General features: G+C 35.2%; 1 protein-coding gene across 7 annotated transcripts in view; it reads left to right on the top strand.

Moving 5' to 3' along the window:
- The window catches only part of COP1 (COP1 E3 ubiquitin ligase), a 264,958-nt gene that overhangs the window by 177,781 nt on the left and 59,491 nt on the right, over window positions 1–27,686 (top strand). For all 7 annotated transcript variants that reach the window (XM_023207226.1, XM_023207224.3, XM_023207222.1 and 4 more), the window contains one exon: window positions 6,206–6,322. In XM_023207226.1, coding sequence (XP_023062994.1) covers window positions 6,206–6,322 — 117 coding nt within the window. The remainder of the gene's footprint in view (window positions 1–6,205; window positions 6,323–27,686) is intronic.

Raw genomic sequence — 27,686 nt, 5'->3', positions numbered from 1 at the left:
CTTTTGAAGAAATATATTTTTCTTTTTAAATATGTAACCCCTGCGCTGGGCGCAGTGGCTCACGTCTGTAATCACAGCACTTTGGGAGGCCGAGGCGGGCGAATCAAGAGGTCAGGAGACGGAGACCGTTTTGGCTAACACCGTGAAACCCCGTCTCTACTAAAAATACAAAAATTAGCCAGGCGTGGTGGTGGGCGCCTGTAGTACCAGCTACTCAGGAGGCTGAGGCAAGAGAATGCCATGAACCCAGGAGGTGGAGCTTGCAGTGAGCGGAGATGATGCCACTGCACTCCAACCTGGGCGACAGAGCGAAACTCCGTCTCAAAAAAAAAAAAAAAAAAAAAAATGTAACCTGAGAATTATTTGCAATAAATAATCTTGCCTTTGAATTAAACACATTCTTTAAAGGTGTTTTTCTTTAAATGTGAGTTTGAAGAATTTAGACTGTATGATAGCAGAAGTTACAGGTTCTTCTTCATTCCAAATTTCCTTTTTATTATTATTATCATTTATTTATTTTTATTTATTTTTTTTGAGATGGAGTTTTGCTCTCATTGCCCAGGCTGGAGTGCAGTGACACGATCTCAGCTCACTGCCACCTCCACCACCTGGGTTCAAGCAGTTCTCCTGCCTCAGCCTCCCAAGTAGCTGGGGTTACAGGCATGACCCCTGCCCCCCACAGCTGGCTAATTTTGTATTGTTTTTAATAGAGATCAGGTTTCACCATGTTGGTCAGGCTGGTCTCGAACTCCTGACCTTAAGTGATCCACCCACCTCAGCATCCCAAAGTGCTGGGATTACAGGCATGAGCCACCACACCTGACCCTTCATTCCAAATTTTATTAGTTGCATAGGTTAATGCACAAGTGACAACCATGAAGTCTTGGTAGATTTTAGAAATCAATTAGTAAAATTCATGCTGATTGTAATGCTTCTGCTTTTTCATCAGCAGATTAAATAAGTAACTGTAAATTAATAAATGGCATTATGATAACAGTTATAATTTATAACTTTAGAGGCAGTTACCTTTCCTATAAGTTAAAACTTTACTATGTATATTCTCTGCTGAATTTAAATGAAATGTTAAACTTATGTTGATCAGCATCCATCATGGCCTCCAGGGCCATACTCTGTCTCCTGGTATTCTTACGCTTGTGTAGTTCGCCTTCACCTACCTTGTTCCAGGCTTCATCTATGTGACCAGTAGATATCTCTTCTAAAATTAGGTTATAAAAGACATTGTAGCCTCTTATCTTCATCATTTTCTCTCTTCGCAGTCACTCGATTTGGGAGAAACCATCTGCATTGTCACAAGCTCACATGGTGGGGAACTGAAGTCTTATGCCAAAAGTCATGTTGAGTGAGCTTGGAAGTGATAGAGTACTGGACTCTAATAGTCTAGAGTCCTAGTGGACAGGTCAACTTCAGTCTGTTGAGACTGAGCCAAAACTAACCGGCTTACCTGCTCTGAGATTCTTGGCCTCTAAAACCGTGTGAGATAGTAAATGTTTGCTGCTTTAAGTAACTAAGCTTTAGGGCAGTTTGCTCTATGACAATGTCTAGCTACTAATACAGGGTCTGTTGTTTCCCTTTGACAAAGTTCAAGAGTCAAGCTTATTTATGTTTGGTAAACAGTATTAAAGTTTACATCTTTGTATTCAATTGTTCATACTTTTTATAGAGGTATAAAACAATACACATTGCCCCTCAGTGTTATGGCAGTTTTTGTTGAAATAGCATTCTCCCTTTTTACTCATATGGATAACTTTGTTTTCTGTAGGACCTGGACAGTAGTTTAGAAGTGGGTCTAGAAGAATTACATATGAAACTTAACTCATTTTTGTACATCCTCATTAAAGCTTTGGGCTGTTTTACTGTGTCAAACTTCTGTCCCTGTTTTCTTTTTCTTTGGTAATGAATTCTTTCTTAGGATACATTGGTGCAAATAGACATGCAGTAGGCCCTGTCAGAGAAACTCAGAAACATAAACTTTGCACATCGGAACTGATTTGTGATATTATTACAGATAAGCAATATCTTGTTCTCTATTTTTGGAAACAATTTTAGCAAAATACTTGGGGGATGATTCACCCAAATTTTACAGATTATTAGATGATACACTTTATTCTGTAGTGTAGTTGGATTTTTTTAAGATTCAGTATTTCAGAATTGAACTGAAAAATTAGGTGACACTTAGAGAAAAGACACTTTTCTTTATCCATTAACATTAAAGAAATAAAACTTGTATAGAACACTTAGTGTTAAGTAACAGATTTATGGCCGACTAGATACAGTATGTTTCTTTGTTTTAACCTCCTATGATATGATTTTCCTAATGTTTACTCTTTTGATTATTTACTGAGAGCCAAAGGAGGCCATATGTAAATAAATACAGTGTATTTTATTTGATTTAATTGCTTTAGCTCTTCACCTAAAAGATGACATTTTCTTTTAAATTTACTTTTCCTTTCAAAGGGAATTTCCATCAATAAATTCTGAAATTTAAGTTTTTGATGTTAAATGAAATTCTTACTACCATCCTTGTAAGGAAAAAGTAACAGTAAAGATGTTCTTATTAAGATCACCTCATTTATATTTGGCTTAGTTTCTTCTCACACTTGTTGATTTCTTCTACGCTTCCTCCAAAAGATTATACTATTTTATCTTTCGATCTGTGATGCCATCTTAGGATATTAAATAGATTTTAATATTATTTCATTACATTTGTTGTATTAGTTTTTTAGGGCTACCATAAGAAAGCATACCCCAAACAGGCTGGCTTAAGACAACAGAAATTTTTTCTCTCTTAGTACTGGAGACCAGAAGCCCAAAATTAGACTGTTGGCAGGGCCACACTCTCTGTGAAGGCTCTAGGGAAAAATTATTTCTTGTCTCCTTCCTAATTTCTGGTTATTGACAGTCATTCTTATCATTTCTTGGCTTGTAGCTGTATCACTCCAATCTCGGCTCGCTTCACACATGTCCTTCTTCTCACTGTGCCTTTGTCTCTAAATCTCTCTCTCCTTATAAAGACGCCAGTCAGTGGATTTAGGACCCATCCTAAACTAGTCTGACCTAATTTTAACTTTATTACATCTGCAAATGCCCTATTTCCAAATAAGGTGATATTCACAAATACCTGAGGTTAGGACTTAAACATGTCTTTTTGGGGAACACAACACCTGTTTTGTTTAATAGCCACTCTGAAATTATTATAGTCTCTATACAACTTTTCCATGCTGCATTCATTCAGTGTATCTTTACAGTATTTTTAGTCTTAGTTACCCTTGTAGCTCTGATAGTTATATTGAATTCTAATATCTTATATATTAAAAATTATAGTCATGGTGGTTAATGTTGTGACTTATTTAAATAATATTAATGATTACTGCATTGAGAAAATTACCATGAAATTAGAAAAGACCTGCCACACTTCCAACTTAACTATCATTCTCTCAGTACTGTTTTTTTCTCACTTATATTTAATTAACATAAAACGCTGATACCTACTGCTTGCTTTTAAAGGTTTTTAGTGATTATAAGTGGGGTTATGCACATAGTAAGTGCTCCATACTTATTTATTGTGAATTACCTTTGGGCCTAGGCTGTTAGAGTACAATCCAGTCAAAGTCCACTTAATAATCTAATCTTTAAGTGCCATGTTTGGCATATTGACTTTTAATTCCAGGTAACCATCTCATCTTAGAATTGTATGTCATGATTGACCAAATGATTGTGTTTTGATTGAAATAGCATATTGAACAAATCAAATATTGCTATTTAAAAATCTTATTCCGTCTCTACATTAAAAAAAAAAAAAAAATTAGCCAGGCATGGTGGTGTGCACCTGTAGTCCCAGTTATTCAGGAGGCTTAGATGGGAGGATCTCACTTGAATCCAGGAGTCCAAGGCTGCAGTGAGCTATGATCATTCCAGTGCATTCCAGGCTGGGTGGCAGAGTGAGACGTCTCAAAAACTGCAAGTAATAATAATAATGATTCTTATTTTAATAATGAGCCTCTTAGTTTACTGTGGGAAGGCTAATTTATCAGATTGTAAATTAGCAACATTTTTTGATAATGTTAATTTCTACTTGGAGATTTCACATATTGAAATAAATTCTTATGTAATCCCATTTTATAGAAGTGGTATTTATTGGAATCAGTTTTACTTACTCACTCCCATCTACAGGTTACTGTATCAGTATTTCTAAAAATATTCTAAGATTTTTTCTATGTTTCCATTCCCAATACTGGTTTCCAAGCCCAAATGCATGTTAGAATCACCTGGAGAGCTTTTCAAAAAAACACCAGTACTTGGATCCTATCTGGGTATTGTCCTGGATGGGACGTTGGGGCAGATTGAAATACGGATAGGAAGATTTTATCGTTGTTAAAGTTCATTTATGTATTCTAATGTGCATCCAGGATGGCAACTTATATACTGAAAATCTATTTTATGAGTATACCCTGTTGTCTGCTAAGACATTTTTATTGTTGAAAAATGATATGATAGTTGCTCTGGTACCTTTGTAAAATGGCAACTCATTTTCTGCTTCTGCTTTCAAATCAGACCTATTTTGCTTAGTTAGCTTTGCTCTCTCTAATCATTACAAATTTTAGTGTATGTCACTGGATTAGACTACATATCAAATACAAAACCAAAATTTTGAAGTTTAGCTAAATAATTCTAGAATATATTACTTTAGACATACGTAAGTTATATCACTGAATTACTACATAAAAATTTAAAATCACAAAATTCTTAATTGAAAGATAAAATAAGAACAGTTTCCAAGTGCTTTAAAGATGTTTGTGTACGTTTTCATATTTATGATGTATATCAGTATACACTCATACACACATTTAAAGGAAATTGGCTGGGCCCAGTGACTCACATCTGTAATCCCAACATTTTGGGAGGCTGAGGTGGGCAGCTTGCTTGAGCCCAGGAGTTTGATACCAATCTCAGCAACATGACGAAACCCTTTCTTTACCAAAAAAAAAAAAAAATAGAAAAATCCAGGCATGGTTGCACACACTTAGCTACCTGGGAGGCTGAGTGGGGAGAATCACCTGAGCCTGGGAGGTAGAGGAAGTGAGACATGATTGTGCCACTGCATTCCAGCCTGAATGACAGAGTGAAGAGACCCTGTCTCAGGAAAAAAAAAAAAGGAAAGAAAGAAATAAAAATAATACTAATGTATTTATATAACTATGTATATAACAAATGTACCACCTAGCTCCAGATTACTTTTCTTTCCTGTCTTTTATGTCTTAGTTGTGGGTCTATGTTACCTGTCCGTATAAATTTATTATTTATCTATATGATTTTTCTTTTTTTTAGTTTCTTTCTCTTTTTTTTTTTGTTTGGTGGCATGATCTCAGCTCACTGCAACCTCTGCCTCCTGGGCTCAAGTGATTATTCCACCTCAGCTTCCCGAATAGCTGGGACTACAGGCCTGCACCATCATGCCCAGCTAACTTTTGTATTTTTAGTAGAGACGGGGTTTCACCATGTTGCCCAGGCTGGTCTCTTAACTCCTGAGCTCAAGTGATCTGCTGCCTCAACCTCTCAGGCTCATTACAGTCATGAGCCACTGTACCCGACCTTTTTTTCTATATTGATTTTTGACATTGAAACTAAGCTCTCTTAGTTTTAATATTGTTGTATTATTCAGTCATTCAGTGATACGGTTTGGCTGTGTCCCCACCCAGATCTCACCTTGAATTGTAATAATCCCCATGTGTCAAGGATGGGGCCAGATGGAGATAATTGAATCATAGCAGGCAGTTTCCCCCATACTCTTCTTGTGATAGTGAATAAATCTCATGCGATCTGATGATTTTATAAATGGGAGTTCCCCTGCACTTGTTCTCTTGCCTGCTGCCATGTAAGACATGACTTTGCTCCTCATTTGCCTTCTGCTGTTGTTGTGAGTCCTCCTCAGCCATGTGGAACTGTGAGTCAATTAAACCTTTTTTTTTTTTTTTAAATAAATTACGCAGTATCAGGTATCTTTTTATTAGCAATGTGAGAACAAACAAATACATTCATCTTTAACACTTTTAGTCCTAGTAAACCAAATGTTTTATGTTGGCATAAAAAGATTTCTAGAGCAATAAGCAAACTTGCCCAAGTTACCGAAGCATTTACTAATGTATTATTTGTTTCTCTTTTTGTTTTTATTGTCCTTTGCCCTTAGTGAAGCTGTGGTCTACCAATCTAGACAACTCAGTGGCAAGCATTGAGGCAAAGGCTAACGTGTGCTGTGTTAAGTTCAGCCCCTCTTCCAGATACCATTTGGCTTTCGGCTGTGCAGGTAAGAAATGAAAGCAGATTTGTCTTCCTTTGATGTTGGTTGAATATCATAGTAAGGATAGGAGAGCATTTTAAAACAAATAACTCTTTTGTAGGTTTAAATATTGTTTTCATTATTAGACTATAAATTAAAAGTATATGCAGTACGCCATCATTATTCATTTAGTGCTGCACCTTAATTGCACTATTCTGTCACCTATCTTTAATACGTAGATATGAATTTGTTAATTTTTATCGTTTTTCTTAGTGTTTATATGCATGAATTAATGCTTATTACTTATTCGCAAACTTAAGGTCATAATAACATTTAAACAAGCTATTGTTAAGCTATATTGTATAGACACAGGAACACTTTTTTTTAAGGCAAACTGTTCTTTCAACAATTATTTATTGAGTCCCTACTATGCACAGAGCACTCATCTAGGGACAGTAAATAAGACATAGTCTTGTATCATGGAGTTCATGCTAACATAGGAAGTATTCAAAAAAAGTTTGCTATTATTATCATTACCAAATAATCATTTGGTAAATTATTTTTCTTAACTAGGGTGACCATATGTCTGTGTTTGCCTGGGACAGTTCTAGTTCCCACCGTTTGTATTTACTGTTAGTGCCCTCTTTCATTCACAAAAGTGTCATGAGTTGGACGATAAATCATATGGTCACCCTACCCTTAAAATTTTTATCTTTGATATTTTTCCCTCTTGAATATTTACTAGAAGAGTAAATACTTGTAATTTGGCTTCTGAATGGTGAAGTCTTATTTTTTATTAATAATATCAGGATTTTACAAAATACAAGCTAGCACCATATGATGGAGACAATAGCAACTTTTAAAAAGGAAATGCATAATTTAAACCATGTCACTATACTTTTTCCTTTTATTCAACTCACTATGTCACTGGGCTACTGACATAATTTCATAGTTCAGTTTAAGGAGGACATGGACTAACATGTAGATATGGGCAAAATTCTCTTTTTTTTTAGTATATAGAATTTATTTTTAATGATTACATGCTGTTTTCGTTTGAACCTACTTCTGTCTTATTTAAATACTTTGTCACTGATTAGAAATGTGACCTTAAGCAACTTCTTTAACTTTCTCCCAAGTTTTTTATCTTTAACGTAGAGGTAGAGCTGTTTGGGGCTGTTCTGAGGATTATGGAAAAAAGATTCTTTGTGTAAAGTTCTTATAGTTGTTATTTTTATTATTAATATTATGTATTCAATTAAAATATATATTCTGAGTTTATTGGGTTTGAGTGTATGTAGACACTTACTGACCATCATTTATAGATATAATAATATTTTATCAGTATTTAGTTAATTTGTACCAGTGCCAGATATGAATATTATCAAATTTTCTCCTTCCTAGAAAATAGGAACCTACTTTAAAAATGCTTCCACTATCTGCTAGGCAGTTTTCCCCACTATTCGACATTTTCATACATTTCTTAGTTACTTTTCTCATTTAATTTTCCATGCAAGCTTTAAGATTTATAGTTTTCCAATTCTAGAAAAATTATTTTGGGATTCTTACCAGACTTTCTTGTGTTTCTTTGCTGATTTTAGAAGCATTGGCATTATTGTGATAGTATGTCTTTCCACAATTATGTGGGGTGTCTTTTTATTTGTTTGGGTTTTTTTTTTTTTTTTTTTTTGAGACAGGGTCACCCAGGTTGAGTACAGTGGCATGATCACAGCACACTGCAGCCTGGTCCTTCCTGGCTCAAGTGATCCTCCAACCTCAGCCTCACGAGCAGCTGGGACTACAGGCATGCACCACCACGCCTGGCTAATTTTTGTATTTTTCATAGAGACAGGGTTTTGCCATGTTGCTCAGGCTATTCTCAAACTCCTGGGCTCAAGCAGTCTGCCTACCTCAGCTTCCCAAAGTGCTGGGATCACTGTGCCCTGGCTTTTGTTTGGGTTGTTTTCTGTCTTTCAATGAGATTTTATAATTTACTTACTTTAGGTTCTGGACTTTTTGGTCAATTTTTTTTCCTATATATGTTACCATTTTTGTTATTTTTAATAAAATTTTATTTTCCATTCCCTTTTTTTTAGGTATTTTTTGCTAAGCGTAGACAAAACTTATTCGTATTTGGATATTTGTCTTGTATCTTGGGACCTTATAAATTTTTTCTCATTAAGTCTAGTAGCTTTTTAGTAGTGTTTGGATTATCTGTTTATACTTGATATCTGCCAGTTGCATTTCTTCTTTTCCGATGATTTATCACATTCTCTACCTCTAAGGTAGAGTTATACTAGTGATATCCTCCCCCATCTATTTCATTTAGTTGAATGAGCTTTAGTGTTCTGCTGTTTAGAATATCTACTTTTGAAAAATATTTTATTCAAATTGTTTTACTTTACTGTTTCTTAATTAGAAGCAAAACAGTATTGTATCAACTACCTTTTAGCACCAATTGATACTTATGCTTTTTCTAAAACTGAGTTGTATTTTTCTTGAATGAACCTTGCTATGGCATAATGTAGAATTATTTTGATAAACTACTATATTTAATTGGTAATTTTAAATCCATATATTAAATTAGCCTATTATTCATTTTATCTTTTTTAACTGTCTTTGCCATTTTTAACATCAACAGTTTTGTAATTTTCAGTGTACAAGTCTTGAACTTCTTTTGTTAAATTTATCCTTATTTTGTTACTTTTATTTCTGTCATGAATGGAATTGCTTTTAAATTTTATTTTTTGATTGTTTTGTTAATAGTGTACAGAAGTACAATTGATTTTTATATATCGATCTTATATCTCTAACACTGCTTCTCTTTATTTGTTCTTGTTTTATTGTGGATTTCTTGGGATTTTCTACATGTAGAATCATATCTGCAGTTGAACAATTTATGAATGACATTTTGCTTTATTGTATTAGCTAGAAGATCAAGTACAATGTTAAATAGAAGTGGTAAAAGCAACTTTTTATATGTGAAGAGTATTTAGTCCTTCACAATTAAGTATGGTATTGGCTGTGAGGTTTTTTGTAGATAACCTTTTATCAGTTTGAGTAATTTTTTATGTTCGTAGTCTGCTAAGAGTTTTTGTTGTAAATAGGCATTAGATTTTGTCAAATGCTTTTCTTCTGCCTCTGTTGAGGTTGATTGTGAGGTTAATGTCCTATACTTAATAATATGGGACAGTAATATTATTATTATAGTAAACCAACCTTTCAAGTACTTTTGTGTCTGTGTTAGTAATGGATATTCATCCGTAGTTTTATACATTCATTTATAGACAGACATTCATTTATAGACAGAATCTCGCTCTGTCAGAGCCCAGGCTGGAGTGCAGTGGCACGATATTGGTTCACTGCAACCTCTGCCTCCCAGATTCAAGTGATTCTTGTGCCTGAGCCTCCTGAGAAGCTGCGACTTACCGACACCAGCCACCACATCCGAATATTTTTTTGTATTTCTAGTAGAGACAGAGTTTTACCATTCTGGCCAGGCTGGTCTTGAACTCCTGACCTCAAGTGGTCTGCCTGCCACGGCCTCCCAAAGTGCTAGGATTACAGACATGAGCTACCAGGCCTGGCCTGTAGTTTTCTTATGATGATATTTTCTTTGTCAGAAAAGAGCTACTGGGTTTAAAGAATGGATTGGAAAGTGTTCCTTCCTCTGCATTCTGAATGAGTTTGTGAAGAATTGGCATTATTTTCTTTAAATATTTGATAGAATTCATGAATTCTATCTGGGCTTGGATTATTCTTTTGGGAAAGATTTTAAATTCCTAATTCAATGTGTTTACTTTTTCTACTTCGTCTTTCTTTCTTTCTTTTTTTTTTTTGAGATGGAGTTTTTGCTGTTGTTGCCCAGGCTAGAGTTCTATGGTGCAATCTCAGCTCACTGCAACCTCCACCTCCTGGGTTCAAGCGATTCTCCTGCCTCAGCCTCCCAAGTAGCTGGGATTACAGGCATGTGCCACCATACCCAGCTAATTTTCTACTTTTAGTAGAGACGAGGTTTCACCATGTTGGTCAGGCTGTCTCAAACTCCTGACCTCAGGTGATCTACCCGCCTTGGCCTCCCAAAGTGCTGGGATTACAGGCGTGAGCCACTGCACCCAGCCTGTTTACTTTTTCTAGCTGAATTCAGATTTTCTAAGTTTTCTAATTTATTGGCATAAAGTTGTTCATAACATTCCTTTGTAATTACTGTATTGTCAACAGTAATGTACCTAGTTTCATTCCACTATAATTATGTATTTTCTCTTACTTCTTTTTGGTAGGTGTAGCTAAACATCTGTCAGTTTCTTCATCATGTAATAGTGTGTGTGAAAAGGCTGTTGTAGTTGTTGTTATTGTTGGAAGGTCTGTAGAATGATTCTGTAGGCTTGGTTTCCTGTAATGACTCTTAGCTCATCACCAAATAGATAGGCCAAGAGAGCTATTATTTCTCAGCAAGTGGCACTATTGAAATCAAGAACATGATGCCATTACTGTAATCACGGAATCAGGAATCCTTCACCATAGCTCCCACAAAGCTAGAAACTAGAAACTGGAACACTACAACAGAAAACCCCCACATCTCTACAATGGTGCTTGAAACAGAAACATTCAAAGCAGAAGGAGAATGACCATAAAATGTTCACCTTTCAAATCTTCAGTAAGTGCATCTGATTGATGGAATCTGTTTCATGTCTAGAAGCATAACTGCAAGGGCATCTGAGCAATATAGTTTTAACTTTATATCTTGCATAGGCTGTAAACACTTTAAGATGGTGGAAATGGATGCTGAGGGCACATTGAGGTTAGGTATGAGCTAATTTTCCTCAGTCCTAAAGCAGGGGATAGTATCATAGCAAAGCATCAATGAGGCCAATAGTGCTTAATTCATTGTCTTTCATTGTACCTTTCACTGAAAAACATTCCTTTAATACAGGAAAAGCCTTTACTACTAGAAAACTGACCAATATTCAGTCATCTTCATTTAGAATTGAAACATTTTTTTAGAATGTAGCCTGTCATCTAAATTTAACTTTAGGAATGGGCTATACTTTTCTTAAACATTGCTTTTGGAATTTTGAGAGGTAGAAAATTAGTATATGAGCTACCCACCAATTATAGTTTGACTTCCTGTTGCAAGGGCACTGTGGATCCTACCAGGGAAGTGAGGCATCATGCTACTTGTAAGCTTCTCTGTCTGTCTTGCTTAGATCTTATATTTGTGCTTGTTAACAATAAATTTCTCTTTGTACTTTTATTTTGTTGTTTTGTTCTTTCACCTTTTATCATACATACAAAAGATTTTATAAGTCCCAATATAGTTATAAAAGGAATAAATTAGAATGAAAACATTTATCTTCTGAGCTTTGTGTATGTAATAACATTGCCTCAAAATACATTAATTAAAATGAAAATGCTAAGAGAATTCAAATTTCAGTATTTTAGGAGATTTTATAGATCTTTCTAAGATAGAAAAGTAAAAATTAAAAGGTAATAAAGATGTGAACATGAAAGTTAACACGTATGTGTATAGAAGATGGAATCTATCAGCTAGAGAAATCCACGTTCTTTTCCATCAGACATAGATTATTTACTTAGAATGATTTTTTATGCTTCTCTTTTTCAATAAAGTCAAGCATTCATGCTAATCCCAATATATCAGACTTGGTCCTGAGTGATTTTGACAGCTTCCCATAATGAATTTGTCTTTGAGGATATTCAAAGACAGCAGCACTAGTAGTGTTAAAGGGTCCCAGGTAGGCTCTTTCAGTTCTTTCCTGGCATTATTAATGTAGACAACCATTTGCTAGATTTTTGAGATAAATCAGTTGATTTATTTGCAATATTTACATGTTGACATGGTTTTCAAAAGTTATTTTAATGTCTTTTTAATGATTAAAAAATTATGTCCCATATTTATTAGTCATTCATTACTTACCATTATTTGCATTTAATCCTTAAAGCAGAAGTGTACAAAAAAGAGATTAATGTAAAGCAAATCAATGAGGATTGAAGCAAATTAATTCTCTCAAAATAAATGTGTGGTATCTTTAGATAATTTTGCAGCTGCTGAGTTTGTATAATCTTAGCAAACTAGGCCATTTAGAGGAAATAATTCTGTACTATTTTTTGAGTGTGTTTTTTAATGCTTTTACTTCTGGTATGGGCTTGCTGGATTTTGTATTTCTAAAAACCAGTAAAATTTGGAAGGCACTACCTGTAAATGTTACCTAGTAAATAGAAAACACAACCATAAATATGCCTAGTAATTAGTACACATTTTATTTTATAGAAACTGATTCTTGGCTGGACATAGTGGCTCACACCTGGTAATACCAACACTTTGGGAGGTTGAAGCAGGGGGATCGCTTGAGCCTTTGAGTCCAGGAGTTCAAGGGTATAGTGAGCTATGATTGTGCCAGTACAGTCCATCATGAAAACAGAGCAAGACCATGTCTCTTAAAAAAAGAAGAAAGAAACTGATTTCTAAGCAGGCAAAATGTAATATCAGTAATTTTTGCCTGCAGTTTGTGTTTATTTAGTATTGTATAACTCATTGTAAATAGTTTAGATTATGTGATTTGTTTATTCCTTATCTCATTACAGTAATATAGTGATAATACTGTGTGTTCTGTAAGTAATTACTTGTACATGATGCTTTTAGATGAATTCAAATAGTAAATCACCAAATTTTAAATTATTCTTTGGTACATATTTTCCTACATTTCCCAGTGATAAAAGCCCACAGTATAATTTTGTTGTTGTTGAGACAGAGTCTTGCTCCGATGCCCAGGCTGGAGTGCAGTGGCACAGTCTCGGATCACTGCAGCCTCTGCCTCCCAGGTAGAGCGATTCTCCTGCCTCAGCCTCCTGAGCAGCTGGGATTACAGGTGTGCACTGCCTCACCCACCTAATCTTTCCAGTTTTGTAGAGATGGGGTTTCACCATGTTGGCCAGGCTGGTCTCAAACTTCTGACCTCAGGTGATCCACCTGCCTCGGCCTCCCAAAGTGCTGTTGTTAGTACAGGTGTGAGCCACCGCGCCCAGCCTCACAATGTAATTTTTTTAGCCACTAATATCTATGTATAGACTATGTACTGGGCCCTGTTAGTGAATATGAAGTTTTTTGTTTTTGTTCTGTTTTTTTGTTTGTTTGTTTTGTTTTTTCTTTTCTTTTTTTTTTTTTTTTTGAGATGGAGTCTCACTCTGTCGCCCAGGCTGGAGTGCAATGGCGTGATCTTGGCTCACTGCAACCTCTGCCTCCTGAGTTCAAGCGATTCCCCTGCCTCAGCCTCCTGAGTAGCTAAAATTACAGGCATACGCCACCATGCCTGGTTAATTTTTGTATTTTTAGTAGAGACGGGGTTTCACCATGTTGGCCAGGCTTGTCTCGAACTCTTGACCTCGTGATCCGCCCTCCTCAGCCTCCCAAAGTGCTGGGATTATAGACGTGAGCCACTGCGTCTGGCCAAGTATGAAGTTTTAATCAGTATCTTTACCTTTGGCAGTCAAGTTTGAGAAATATCACAAAAGATTTAGGGCAACATATTTCTTCCTTCAGATAAAATTAAAATCAACAAATCGTGAACATATATAAAAGATGTTATTGGAAATAAATGTTTCCTGTAATGCCGTTAGTGATTTTTTTTTTTGAGACAGAAGTCTCACTCTGTGGTCTAGGCTGGAGTGCAGTGGTGCTGTCTTGGCTCACTGCAATCTCTGCCTTCCAGGCTCAAGTGATTCTCCTGCCTCAGCCTCCCAAATAACTGGGACTACAGGAGCGTGCCACGATGCCTGGCTAATGTTCATATTTTTGTAAAGACGTGTTTTCACCATGTTACCCAGGCTGGTCCTGAATTCCTGGGCTCAGGCAATCTGCCTGCCTGTGCTTCCCACGGTGCTGCGATTACAGGTGTGAGCCACCATGCCAGGCCCCTGTTAGTGATGTTTTGATTTTTGTTGTTGTTGTTATGATTTGGTGGTAGTAGTAGTAATTTTTTTTTTTTTTTTTTTTTTTTGAGACAGAGCCTTGCTTTGTCACCCAGGCTGGAGTGCAGTGGCATGGTCTCAGTTCACTGCAACCTCCGCCTCCCAGGTCCAAGCGATTCTCATGCCTCAGCCTCCTGAGTAACTGGAACTACAGGTGCACACCGTCGTGCTCAGCTGATTTTTGTATTTTTTAGTAGAGGCGGGGTTTCACCACGTTTGCCAGGCTTGTCTTGAACTCCTGACCTCGTGATCCACCTGCCTCAGCCTCCCAAAGTGCTGGATTACAGGCGTGAGCCACCATGGCCAGCCATGACTTATTTTTTAAAAAGTCTATTCTCGCTCTGTTGCCCAAGCTCGAGTGCAGTGGTGTGATCTCAGCTCACTGCAACCTCTGCCTCCTGGGTTCAAGCAATTCTCGTGCCTGGGCCTTCCAAGTAGCTGGGACCACAGGTGTGCACCACCATGCCTGGCTAATTTTTTTATTTGTAATAGAGACAGGGTTTCACTACATTGGCCAGGCTCGTCTTGAACTCATGACCTCAAGTGATCCGCCCACCTCGGCCTCCCAACGTGCTGGGATTACAAGCGTGAGCCACCTTGCCCAGCCTGAAATTAAGCATTAAAAATTCATTAATATACCTTTTTCTGCAAAAAGAGATAAACTAAGTACAGATAAAATAAATGAAATTATTTTTTCCCTGTTGATCAACAGAATCAATTCTTTTCAAAGTATGTGTTTTTTAGGTTCCTCAAGGATTGAGAGTAGCAAAGGATGGCTCAAGCAGACAGGGAGAAAAAAAGAGTTAGTAAAAAGGGCTCTGATTCCTACTTGTGCTTTAAGCTGAGCAGCTCTTCTTTAATCTGTTTTATATTGTAGGGTTTAAAATAAATTAGGTGAGGGAGGACTGGGTTTTTTAATGTTTCTGCTACTCTTTCTTCACTGAGACTTCTTTTTAATTGTGGGAAAATGTACAGAATTTAGCTGAGACTTCTTTAAAAATTGTATTAAGTTTTTAAAGATTATTTTAATTATTTTAAATTACTGACAATTGTGGTTTAATCTAATGTGCAGTTAGGTAATTGCTATTTCTTTGACTCTAGGAGGATATCACAATTGCTTATATATCTATTATGGATTGGTGAGGATTGGAGAGATTATTCACAAAGTAAAGAGTAAATAATAATGGCTTACATTAGTGCATCTTTAAGATTTTATTCAGGTTGGAAACCAGGGCCAACTGTATGTGATAGAAAATAGGAAGTGATATCTTCTAATTCCTCTTCAAATCATGAACAAAGATCTGACAACTAAATTGAGAGCAGGTGTTAAGGGGAAATACTTCCAAAGTATTCCGTATGTGTTTGTATAACGGATACTTGGCTTGCTCTCTCTTTGTCAAAGAGTAGCTTTCTTTCAGTTCTCTAAAACAGTATATTGAGATACTGCCAAAGGCTTAACGGAAGTAAAAGATTAAGTATTGCTATTAAAATTAGTAATGAGGCTGGGCACAGTGGCTCACAGCTGTAATCCCAGCACTTTAGGAGGCCAAGGTGGGCAGATCACTTGAGGTTAGGAGTTTGAGACCAGCCTGGCCAACATGACAAAATTTCATCTCTACTAAAAATATAAAAATCAGCCAGGTGTGGTGGCGCACGCCTGTGGTCCCAGCTGCTTGGGAGGCTGAGTCATGACAATCACTTGAACCCAGGAGGCAGAGGTTGCAGTGAGCCACGATCGCACCACTGCACTTTAGCCTGGGTGACAGAGCAAGACTCTGTCTCAAAATAAATAAAATTAGTAATGATATCTGTATGAGGTAAATACTAGTAACCAGTGGACCTATGTATGTTTAAATGGTCAAAATTTATTTCCTACCTAAGAAAAACCTAACAGGTATCTTCGCAACTTTTCTTCTCACCCCAGTCCTGTCACAGTATCCAAAAGCTAGGGCATTGATGACTTTTATAAACTCTAAAGCATCTGAGAAGCCTAAAGATAGAATTCAGGATTTCTGAAATTCAGTTTGATGTCCGATTGGCCATATTACATATGAATCTTCTTCCTGTATGTCTTACTGCTTTTTGGAACACAGTCTAGACTGATTGTGTCCTAATCTGTATTTTAAAACATTGCCTCATTAATAATAGTCATTTTATTCTTGCTTTAGTAAAGGTAGTGAAATATTCATTAAACATTTAATAAGATATTCTTATATCTATTTCATCTGATCATCTTAACGTATTGATGATTGCCTTATCGGTGGAAATGTCTGTGGTTCTGGTTTTTTTGGGTTTTTTGTTTTTTGTTTTTGTTTTTGTTTTTTTTTTTTAGTAATCCTACAGGAAAATTATTTGTTGTACTAGAAATTATTCTGTAATATTTACAGAAATAAACAGTTAGTACACACTTTTGATTAGCTTCAACACTTAAGATGTTAGGAATTGATATACCCCTTAAACATTTACCTAATGTGTTCCTAGACTGGCAGTTTCTTTCTCTGTTTATTTCAGATAAAACAATGAAACAATGAATGCTGATTTAAGTAGATAAATGTTTTTGTTTATTTACCTTTGTTTTATCACCTGGTTGACAGTTACACATAATTTTTTTTTTTAAAAAGAGTTCATTCATAAAAATGGATATGTAAACACAATAAAAGTGTATTACAAATTCTATACAAAATAGTTTTTGAATGGAAATAGAATTATATGTACCTGACATCTCTGTTCTGTCTGCGTTTTAAATGTGCAGTTTCCCCTAACTCAGGGAGGGAAAGAGAGAGACGGAGAGAGAGAAGAAAGAGCTCCTCTTTAACTCCAGCTTCTCATTCCTCTGAAGTCTGGTTTCTGCTCCTACCCCTACATAGAAATTCTTCTCACTAAGATCGGTAGCAGCCTCATGTCACTACATTCAAGCCCTTGTTTTATTTGATCTCTCAGTAGTAGTCAACATTGTTGACCACTCACTTCTGGAAAAACTTTCCTCGTTTGTATTCTAAAACAACACCCCCTGGTTTTTTTTCACCTTGGTCATCTGTAGTTCTCAGTTGTCTTTTCTTTGAAATGTTGGTATTCTTTGATACTCTGTTCTCTTGTCACTCTCTAAATTCCCCATGGGTTGTTTTGTCCATTTAGTTATTCTGTTTAAATAGCAGACTCCTAAATATTTATCTCAATCCTACGCTTAGCTAAAAAAAACTCCAGACATTTCTATTTTACTTACTGCAAATTCCTATCTCAGTATTCATTGCCATCTCAAACTTAACATCCAGAACTCAATCCATTTTTCCTTTGCAAACCCATTACTTTATCTTCGTATTTTTTAATTTTCCTGTTGATGCAGTGGTCCAAGCCACGTATCTCATTCTTTACATTACATTGAATCATGTATGTTCTACTTACTAGATATCATCCTCTTCTTAAAAAATCATATTGCAGAAGATTTTCCTTTTTCTGGCTCCTCTTCTACCATTCACATTGTAGTCTACTTCACCAAGGCTTCTGCCACCATAATTCCACTTAAAGTGTTCTTGTCATCATCACCAAATTACCTCCATATTGCTGAATTAATTGATCTAGTCTGTTCTTTTTCATTACTATTTAATACAATTGACCACTCCCCTATTTCTTCCATCCTTCTCTTTGTTGTTCTCCCTGCAGTCATATCCAGCTTAGGCAGGAATCGAGTTATCTCTAGTTCAAGCCATTACTGTAACCAGGCAGCTTAACTTCAAAATTGATTTTAAAACTTTTTTTTTCCCCCTTGTGTATCAAGATACAACCTTGAGGCACACATTGTACTCAGCTCAATTATTGCATGCCTTCCTTATCAGGCTTTCCCTTTTTAAACACCTGCCTTCCCCCCAAAACATGGAAGTGGTTATTTTGGATAGGAATCGGACCCCTTCCCTTTAGTTTTGGTTAATAAAGTGTCTGTCTTTCTACCAGACCTCGTCCTTGTTAATTGGACATTGCAAGCTGCGACCGTTCGGACCTGCATTTGGTTACATTACCTGTATCACTGGAGTAACCTCTTGCCTGAATACTCAGCTCTTCTCTACTTGTTTCCCTTCAGTTTGTTCTACAGACAGCAGTAGGGATAATATTCTTTCAGATAAATTTATCCCGCATTCCTGCTTTGATCTCTTTCAAACTTCTCTAGATTCATCCTACATTATTTCATGCTGCTCTCACTGTGCAGCTTCTCTGCTTTAGACATTCTTCCCCTGGCTCTTACCACAGCCAGCACATACTGTTCAGTCTCATCTTAAACATCATCTCCTCAAAGAAGCCTATTGAAAACCCTCTGTCAAGGAGATTCGCCCAATCATTACCTTTCCTCTTTGTCTCATTGTTATCACTTGATCTGTATTTTATTTATTACATAATTGTTTTTGTCTGACTCTAATACTTGAGTGTAAGCACACAGAAAAGTAGGGACTTTTCTTGTTAATTATTGTATCCCCCACGATGTCCCTTACAACTGCACATAATAGATTTTCAATAAATACATGTATTTAAAATATTAGTACTAATAGACATATATTAGTACTAATATAGTATGTATATATGTGTAGTGTACATATATATGTATGTGTATACATACACACACATTGTTTTTTGCCTAATTTTTTTGCAAAAGTTTTTGGAATACAAAGCCAGCATAGAGTTTTTATTTCAGATTTTTTTTATTTCAGATTACTTACCACTCTCTGAATTTCTTAAATTCAGAGTATTAAATTCAAAGTATTAATATGACAATGAAAAATAACACACATTTTAGAAATAAAGTATAACAATTATTTACATACAACATTTATGTTGTGTTGGGTGTTATCTGAATTTCTTAAATTCAGAGAGTGGTAAGTAAGGTGAGGTCTCATTTAGGACCCTTAGATTTTAATTTTTTAAAAAAACATGTATTTTATTATGAAACTCTCATTCTTTAGCAGATAGTTTTGTTTTTAAATGTCCATATGGCCTTAAAGAAATGATACTTACAGAATGTAACCACCTGTTTTGAGGGTAATGACTTCTAACAGATAATTAGAATAGTTTTCCAGTAAAGGAATGACTTCCATTTAATAGAGATAAAGGTTGCAGCTAGGCAGCATAACTTGTGCTATTGAAATAATAAATGATTAAGTAGCTAATTTAGCACCCAGAATCACTTTCTCTGAACTGCATTGATGAGAGTGAACAGTGCTTGACACCCTGATGGTTGTGTAGGAATTGGTTGGGTGGGGTCCTGGAGCAGAAGTCTGTAAAGCAGCCTTTCAAATGTAAGCACAGCTTCCCACTTGATCTCAGTAGTCAGATGTATTCTCTTACTTTCTGCTTTCTTCTGTTCTCTCTTTTCACGTCAAATCAAATTCTGCTTGCCTTTTGCTAATGAAAATTCATTCTGTACCCTTTATTCTCCACTGAAAACATGAAGATAAAATACAAATACTTTGTATATTTTGAGGGAATGGAGAAATAGCTTCATATAATTAATCAGTGTTCCCACTCCAAAATTAAAAAAGCACTTACTGGAATGAACTCTTAATCAATGATTGTAAAATTAGGCTGAGTAATCTTTCATACAGCTACAAAACATATATACTTTTGGCAGTGACTTAACTAAAAAAGCCGCAGATACTTTCCTGGAATAACCTTCATAGTTTTACATGTGCATGTATTTAAATAAGTCTGGAATTTTAATTTTTTCTGCAAGCACTGCTTTCAAGGTAAAACACTATGTTAGTAATAGTGAGGTATACCAGCTTTAAAAGGTCCTTTTTTTATAAATAATATATGAAACATTTTCTCATACTTCAGTTAAAATTCTGTGTCTGATTTTGACTTTTCACATATTACATGGTGAGTTGAAATACGTTTGTAGTCTTTGTAAACCATTTCAGTCCAAAGAGAATTATAATAAAATAATTTATTTATGGTAATCTAATGTAACAGAAATGAGGAATTATATGAGGAGAAAAACTACAGCAGGAAGGAGAACCAAGTAGGTTTGCTCGTTAAAGGAAGCTTAAATCCTTTATATTCTTTATATTGATTCATTAAGACCAAATAAGATACCACAAACAGCAAATAGAAAATTTTATATTACAAGATTAGATTTCAATTATCTCTTATTTCAGAACCCATCATCTTGTGCTTTTCCCCGTAGCTAAGTAAATTTCTGAACCCTATTTTCTTTTCTTTTTATAATCATATATTTTTGGGGTGAGTTACATCTCAGCTCTCTGTACCCTTGGGCATCTGCTGATTTAGCCAACCTTGGATTGAAAACATTTAGGAAAAAAAGTATTAATATGACAATAAAAAATAACACAAATTTTGGGAATACAGTATAACAATTATTTACATACAACCTGTATGTTGTATTAGGTGTTGTAAGTAATCTAGAGATGATTTAAAGTATATGGGAGGAGGTGTGGAGGTTATAAGCATATACTAGGTCATTTTGTAAAAGAAACATGAACATCCATGGATTTTGGTATGGAGGGCATGGGGATTTGAAACCAGTTCCCCTGAGGATATCTAGGGATTACGTAATGCAATCACGTGTCGCTCAAAGATGGGATGCATTCTGAGAAATGTTGTCATTAGATTTTGTCATTGTGCAAACATCATAGAGTATACTTACACAAACCTACTGCACACCTAAGCTATATAGTAGAGCCTATTATTCCCAGGCTACAAACCTGTATAGCTTGCTAGTGTACTGAAAGCTGTAGCCAATTATAGCATAATGGTAAGTATTCATGTATCTGAATATAGAAAAGCTACAGCAAAAATACAATATACGATTTAAAAAAAAAATGATACACCTTTATAGAGCACTTACCATGAATGGTGCTTGCAGAACTGGAAGTTGTTTGGGGTGAATTAATGAGTGGTGAGTGAATATGAAGGCCTAGGTCATTACCGTATACTTAGGCTATACTAAATTTATTTTTTAATAGCTTTTTGTTTAGTAATAAATTCACCTTAGCTTAATGTAATTTTTTTACTTCATTAACTGTAAAACTAAAGTTTTTTGACCCTTCTTGGCTGGGCGTGGTGGCTTACATCCATAATCCCAGCACTTTGGGAGGCCAGGGTGAGTGGATCACTTGAGCTCAGGAGTTCCAGACCAGCCAAGTCACATGGTGAAATCCCAGCTCCACAAAAACTTAGTGGAGCACGGTGGTGCACACCTGTAGTCCCAGCTACCTGGAAGGCTGAGGTGGGAAATTCACCTGAGCCCAGGAAGTCGAGGCTGCAGTGAGCCATTATTGCACCACTGTTCTCCAACCTATGGCCCAGGCTGAAGTACAGTGACTATTCATAAGCACAGTGTTGACACACTGCTGCCTCAAACTTGAGCTCAAGCAATCCTCCTGCCTCAGCCTCCCAAGTTGCTGGGATACAGGTACACACCACTGTGCCCACCTTCCTGAGGCTGTATTACAGTTGTTTTTTTTTTTTTTTTTTTAATTAATAGAAGGAGTACACTCTAAAATAATGATTAAAAAGTACAGTGAATACATAAGGCAGTAACACAGTTGTTTATTATCATATATTGTGTACTGTACGTAATTGTATGTGCTATACTTTTATTTTGTCAATGCAGTAGGTTTGTGTACACCAGAATCACCAAAAACTTAGAATAATGTGTACAAAGTTACTAATAGCTACAAAGTCACTAGGTGATAGGAACTTGTCAGCTCTATTATAATCGTATGGGACCATCATCATGAAATGTCATTATCTAGCACGTGACTGTATATAAATGCATTATAATAAATGTCTGTGTGTATTTTATTCCTAAATTCCCTCTAGCTATAAAACAGTTACTGTTTTGAAGCTCACATTTTGAGTAACTGGACAATTTGAATCTCACATTATCTAGAAAGATTGATCTGTTTTGTTAAGACGGTCTGACAAGCATACTGTGTGCTTTATGGAGTATATGAATGAGAAAAAAAGTAAGAAAGGGAAGATTAACTCACATAATTAGTGAATGTGAACATAACCATCTTAAGTATTCAGAGTTTATTATTCTATTTCGGTTACTCTCTTCCCTTTAACAGAAATGAAATTTCTACTTACTACACCATACATATTTGTAGATTATTAATTGGTTTAGTTATTTTCTACCAAAACTGTCAAATAGAACTGCAGTAATAGTTCTAGCTACATTTGGCTGCTGAGCACTTGAAATATAACTGGTTTTACTGAGAAATTAAGTTTTACTTTAATTTTATATAACTTAAATAACCACATGTGGCTAGTGACTACTGTACTGGACAGCATGATTCTAATTTTATAAAGTATAGGTTTTGAATTATTGCCACCACATTATTTTGTTTTTCACACCAATGAAAACTTTGAGATATCAACTAAAACTGAGGTAAATTAAAATCTGTTTCAATTAGAAAGCATGTTTAAAGGGGAATATTAAGAAGGATTAAAGTTCTGTTTTCACTATTCCCCACAATTAAAAATCAGCCTTTAAAATGTACTTTAATCTGTCCCCAGGCTCCTATCACCACTGAGGAAATGTTGACATTGATAGTTTTATTTCTATAAATGGTGATATTATTGACATCACCTTGTCATCTAGCATTGATTTGCTATGAAGAATCAGGTATTAATTAATCTTGTTGGCTTAAAGAAAGTATTTGTACAGTTTTTGTTACTTGGTTATTTGCTGACATTTGACATGTAGCTGTGTAAAAAATAAAATGTATTTGTTTTCTTCTTAATGGCCGTGGAAGTAGCATCATTTGGCTTAACAATTGAAATAAAAGAGACAGATTCCCTTTATACTGAAAAGGCCAGAAGGTCATTTAAGTAATCAAATTTAGCATCACTATTGGAACAAACATGTGCCTCCTCTTTTGATGTGGTAGAAAGGACCATGTTTATAGTATTTGTGCCAAAAACATTTAATTTGAACATAATAATAAGAAAACATTTAGACAACAGCTGTCCTGCATGCTTCAAATATAACAATATTATGAAATGTTTTATATAATATGCCAGAGACATGGACACTAAATATAATGAGTGACCCATTACTAAAAACTTAATAAATATTCAGGCTCTTTTTTAAACAGTTGGGAGATATCTGAATATAGGATGCATTGTATATTATATCAATATTAATTTTCTTGAGTGTGATATAATGATATCGTGTACATAGGAAAGGTTTTGTTTGTAGAAGGTAGAGGCTGAAGTTTTTAAAAGTCAAATATCCTGATGTTTGAAACTTAAAGTGGTTCAGAGGTATAGGGGGCAGAGAGAGAGAGAGAGAGACAAGAGGCGGTGTGTGTTTGGGGTGTGGGTAAAGCAAATATGGTGAACATTTACAGTTGGTGAGTCTAGAATAAATTGTGCAAGGTTTTTCATTGTGCTGTTCTTTCAACTTCTTTGCAGATTGGATTTTTTTTTAAAAGCTAAAAGGGGAAAAGAAAAAACAGAAATGGACTATAGCCTAACTCCTCATTATTAAGCATACTTTTTCAATTATGGCAATACTTCAGAAATATAAAGACACACCCTCCTTTATAAAGGAAAGAAAATTATTGTGGACTCCACCCCCAAGTAACCAAAACTTATAACTTAACATCATAATGTTCTTACAATATATATACAAATGTAAAGCTGTAGACCATCTTCATATGCCCCTGTCTAAGTAACTATAACTCAGAACAAATTCTAATTATTAATAAATGCAATAAAATATATAAAATCAAGAAAATTCAAAATAACAATATGATGGTATAATAACAACAATAATCAGATTAACTGGTATATAGTTTGCTGAAAATAAGTCACCACTCAACATACCAAACTGGTTCTGAGTACTCCAATACAGTTTCTTTTGAAGTTGTCACATCTGTAGAAATATCTGTCATTTGATAACTCCTGTAAAAACCTTCGTGCGATATGCAGTTTTTAGCTACTGTGATACTTTTGTGCAGTACACAGTGACATAATTTAACCTTTACTTATACGCCTTCATCTTTCACATATTACACGCCTTTTGTATTCACTTGAGAATATGTTAGTATATTATTATACAGTACTATGTTATTTTTATAATATCAAATTATTCTCACCTTATGAAATAACTTGAGAAATTACTTATTAAAATGTTTTTGATTGTGAAATATTAGAATATTGTTACTCTTTGACCCAACTGAAAATCTCCATGGAAAAATATGTGTCCATACCCACAGTATTGCTGAAAATAATCAGATGCAGTATCACAGCTGTGTCAGACTCTTATTTCCAGTTGGGCAATCAAGGACACAGCCAAAAATTGAAAACAAAGATCTGGACAACAAAACAGCCACAGGTGAGGGTCAGGAAGCTCTGACATGTACCTAGTTGTAGAATGCTATGCACATGTGCCAGGTGTAGTGTGCATAGCCAGGAAAAACTGCACAGAGCCCCAGTCTTCACCTCTGGTTGACCATGAGGCTCTGTGTAAGCAGGAAGTGAAGGGTAAGGCAGATTTAAGCTTTGAAAACATTCCCCAACATACACACAAATCCCCTTGGCAAAGGGTAGAAGACAAGGACATCTTGTTACTACTAAGTGTTGCTGACCCAGGAACAACAACTACTCAGCTGGACTTAAAAATAAAAACAAAAATAAACTCGTTAAAGATGTCCAGTGGCTCCACGCAGTAGGAATTATAGGCTGAACAGATTTAGTCCCAGGGAAGTCATTAAACCACAAACAGCAACACCACCAACAGCAAAAAGCTGAGCTAGAAGAAAACCAAGAGGAAGAACTGAGTCCACAATTGCCACATAATATTTTCCAAAATGTCTGCTTTTCAATAAAAAAAGTATACACAAGAAAACTTCTTAGTAGAAATTATCCTAGCTATAGGGCTTATTAAACAGAGACTTTAAATTACCTATTACAAATATGTTCAAAAAGGTAATTAAACCACAAAGAGTTAAAGGAAAAATATGACAAATATACTTTATCAAATGAGAATATTAACAAAAATAAAAACAAATAAAAATTCTGTTGTTAAAAGTATCATAACTAAACATGAAAAATTCATTAGAGAGGTTCATGAGAAAATTTGACCTGTCAAAAGAAAGAATCAGTAAACTTGGAGATAGGTCAGTTGTGATTATCCATTGTAAAGAATACAAAGAAAAAAGAATGAAAGAAAAAATGAACTTCAGAAACCTAGAGACATCATCAACTATGCCAACATTTGTAGATTTCCAAAAGATGAGGAGAGAGAAAGAAAGAGGTAGAAAATATTTGAAGAAATGATGGCCAGTATTTTCCCAAATTGGATGGAAAACATCAGTCCACACATCCAAAAAGCTCAGTAAACCGCAAACAGGTAAGATGTACACCTCAACTCATCATAGTGAAACTCTTGAAAGGCAGGGAGAGAATCCTGGAAACAGCAATCAAAAAGTCACTCAGCAAGTACCAGGGATCCTCATTAAAATTAACGTTAACATTTCTGATGATTTCTCATCAGAAATCATGACTGCCAGCAGGCAGTAGGATATGTTTAAAGTATTGAAAAGAAAGGATTGTCAATAAAGAATTTCATATTCAGCAAAACTATTCATCAAAAATGAAGGGGAAATTAAGATATTCCCAGATAAATTGAGTGAGTTCTTTGTCAGGAGACCTACCCTATAAGAAATAGTAGAGAGAGTTCTGCAGGCCGAAATAAGGGGATACTAGACTGTAATGTAAGTCCACAAAGTACTAAGGAGAACTGGTTGAGATAATCATATCGGTATATAAAAAAGATAGTTTAGATGAATTTTTTGTAAAGAATTTTTATTCTGATTTAACCCTTTACTCATTTGCCCTGAGAATACTTGCTGGCGGCACTTGCGGCTGCAGTTGTTTACCTTGAGATAACTTTGTCACAGAGTATCTCGCTTTTATTATTATTTTTACATCACTCTAGTATATCAACTTTGGAAACAACAGACATCATTCTATCTATAGCATTCTGTTTTTAGTAGTGGTATTTCCATTTACACAAATGAAAATCGAGAAAATTTGGCAGAGAATTACTATACTCAGTCACTGAAAATGTCAAATCCTAGAAAACATAACATTCTTATGCGTGATATTAACATTGTACTCAAATGCTTGCCAGAGGTTCATTTGATGAATCTAATTTTTTTGAAATAGATGATTCTGATGATTCAGACAATTCTGATGTTAGTTCTCTTTAGAAATGACTCCCAAGAACAGTTTTATATTTTATTTTCACACTAAAATTCAGTCAGATTTGCAGCAGCCTTGAAGAGAGTGTTTATGTAAAATTAAATGAATTTTGGCAGCAAACTGCACTTTCTTTTTTCTAAACTGGAAAAGGGTTGAAAGACAATTGACTAAAATAGTAATTCTAAAACTATTGATGAATATATAACATAGAAAGATGTAGTATGTATGGCCATAATGTTTCAAAGGATGAGGGGAAAAGGAGCTGGAGCTATATTGCAGCAGAATTTTGTTACAGTATTGAAATTAAATTAGTGATCATCTGAACTAGGTTATTTTAATTTAACATGCCAATTGTAATCCCCAGAAAAACCACTATGAAAAATAACTTCTAAAATTTACTAAAACCTAAAATGATACACTAGAAAATATCTGTATAACACAAAGTAAGGTAATAATGGAGGCATAAAAGAGCAAATAACGTAAAAAAAACATAGCAACATTGCAGGTAAAAATTCTACCATATACAGGTTGAGAACCCTTTTTCCAAAATGCCGAGGACCAGAAGTGTTTTGGATTTCAATTTGTTTTTATTTTGGAATATTTACATTGTAGAGTCATACAAGGTATAATGCCATTTCAATCAATGAGAGACTGCATATATGACAGTGGTCCCATAAGATTAAAATGGAGGTGAAAAATTTTAAACTTCTAACGTTGTCATAGCCATTATAACTTCATAGTGCAGACATTACTCACATGTTTGCAGTGATAATAGTGTAAATAATTCTATGCTACCAGTTAAATAAAAGTATAGCACACCTACAGTGAACTCAACTTTTGACAAAGTTGCCAAGAACATACACTGGAGAAAAGACAGTCTTTTCAATAAATGCCAAAGGGAAAACTGGATATCCATTTGCAGAAGAATGGAACTAGACCTCTGTCTGTCACCATATATGAAAATCAAATCAAAGTGGATTAAAGATTTAAATCTAAGACTTCAAACTACAAAACGACTACAAGAAAACACTGGGGGAAATCTCCAGTACTTTGATCTGAGCAAAAATTTCTTGAGTAATACCCCACAAGCAGCCAAAGCAAAAATGGACAAATGGGATCATATCAAGTTAAGAAACTTCTCTGCACAGCAAAGGAAACAGTCAACAAAGTGTGGAGACGACCCACA

The sequence above is a fragment of the Piliocolobus tephrosceles genome, chromosome 1 (assembly GCF_002776525.5).
Source record: "Piliocolobus tephrosceles isolate RC106 chromosome 1, ASM277652v3, whole genome shotgun sequence".
In the NCBI taxonomy this organism is placed as follows: Eukaryota; Metazoa; Chordata; class Mammalia; order Primates; family Cercopithecidae; genus Piliocolobus; species Piliocolobus tephrosceles.
This window is presented reverse-complemented; position numbering and strand designations above follow the sequence as displayed.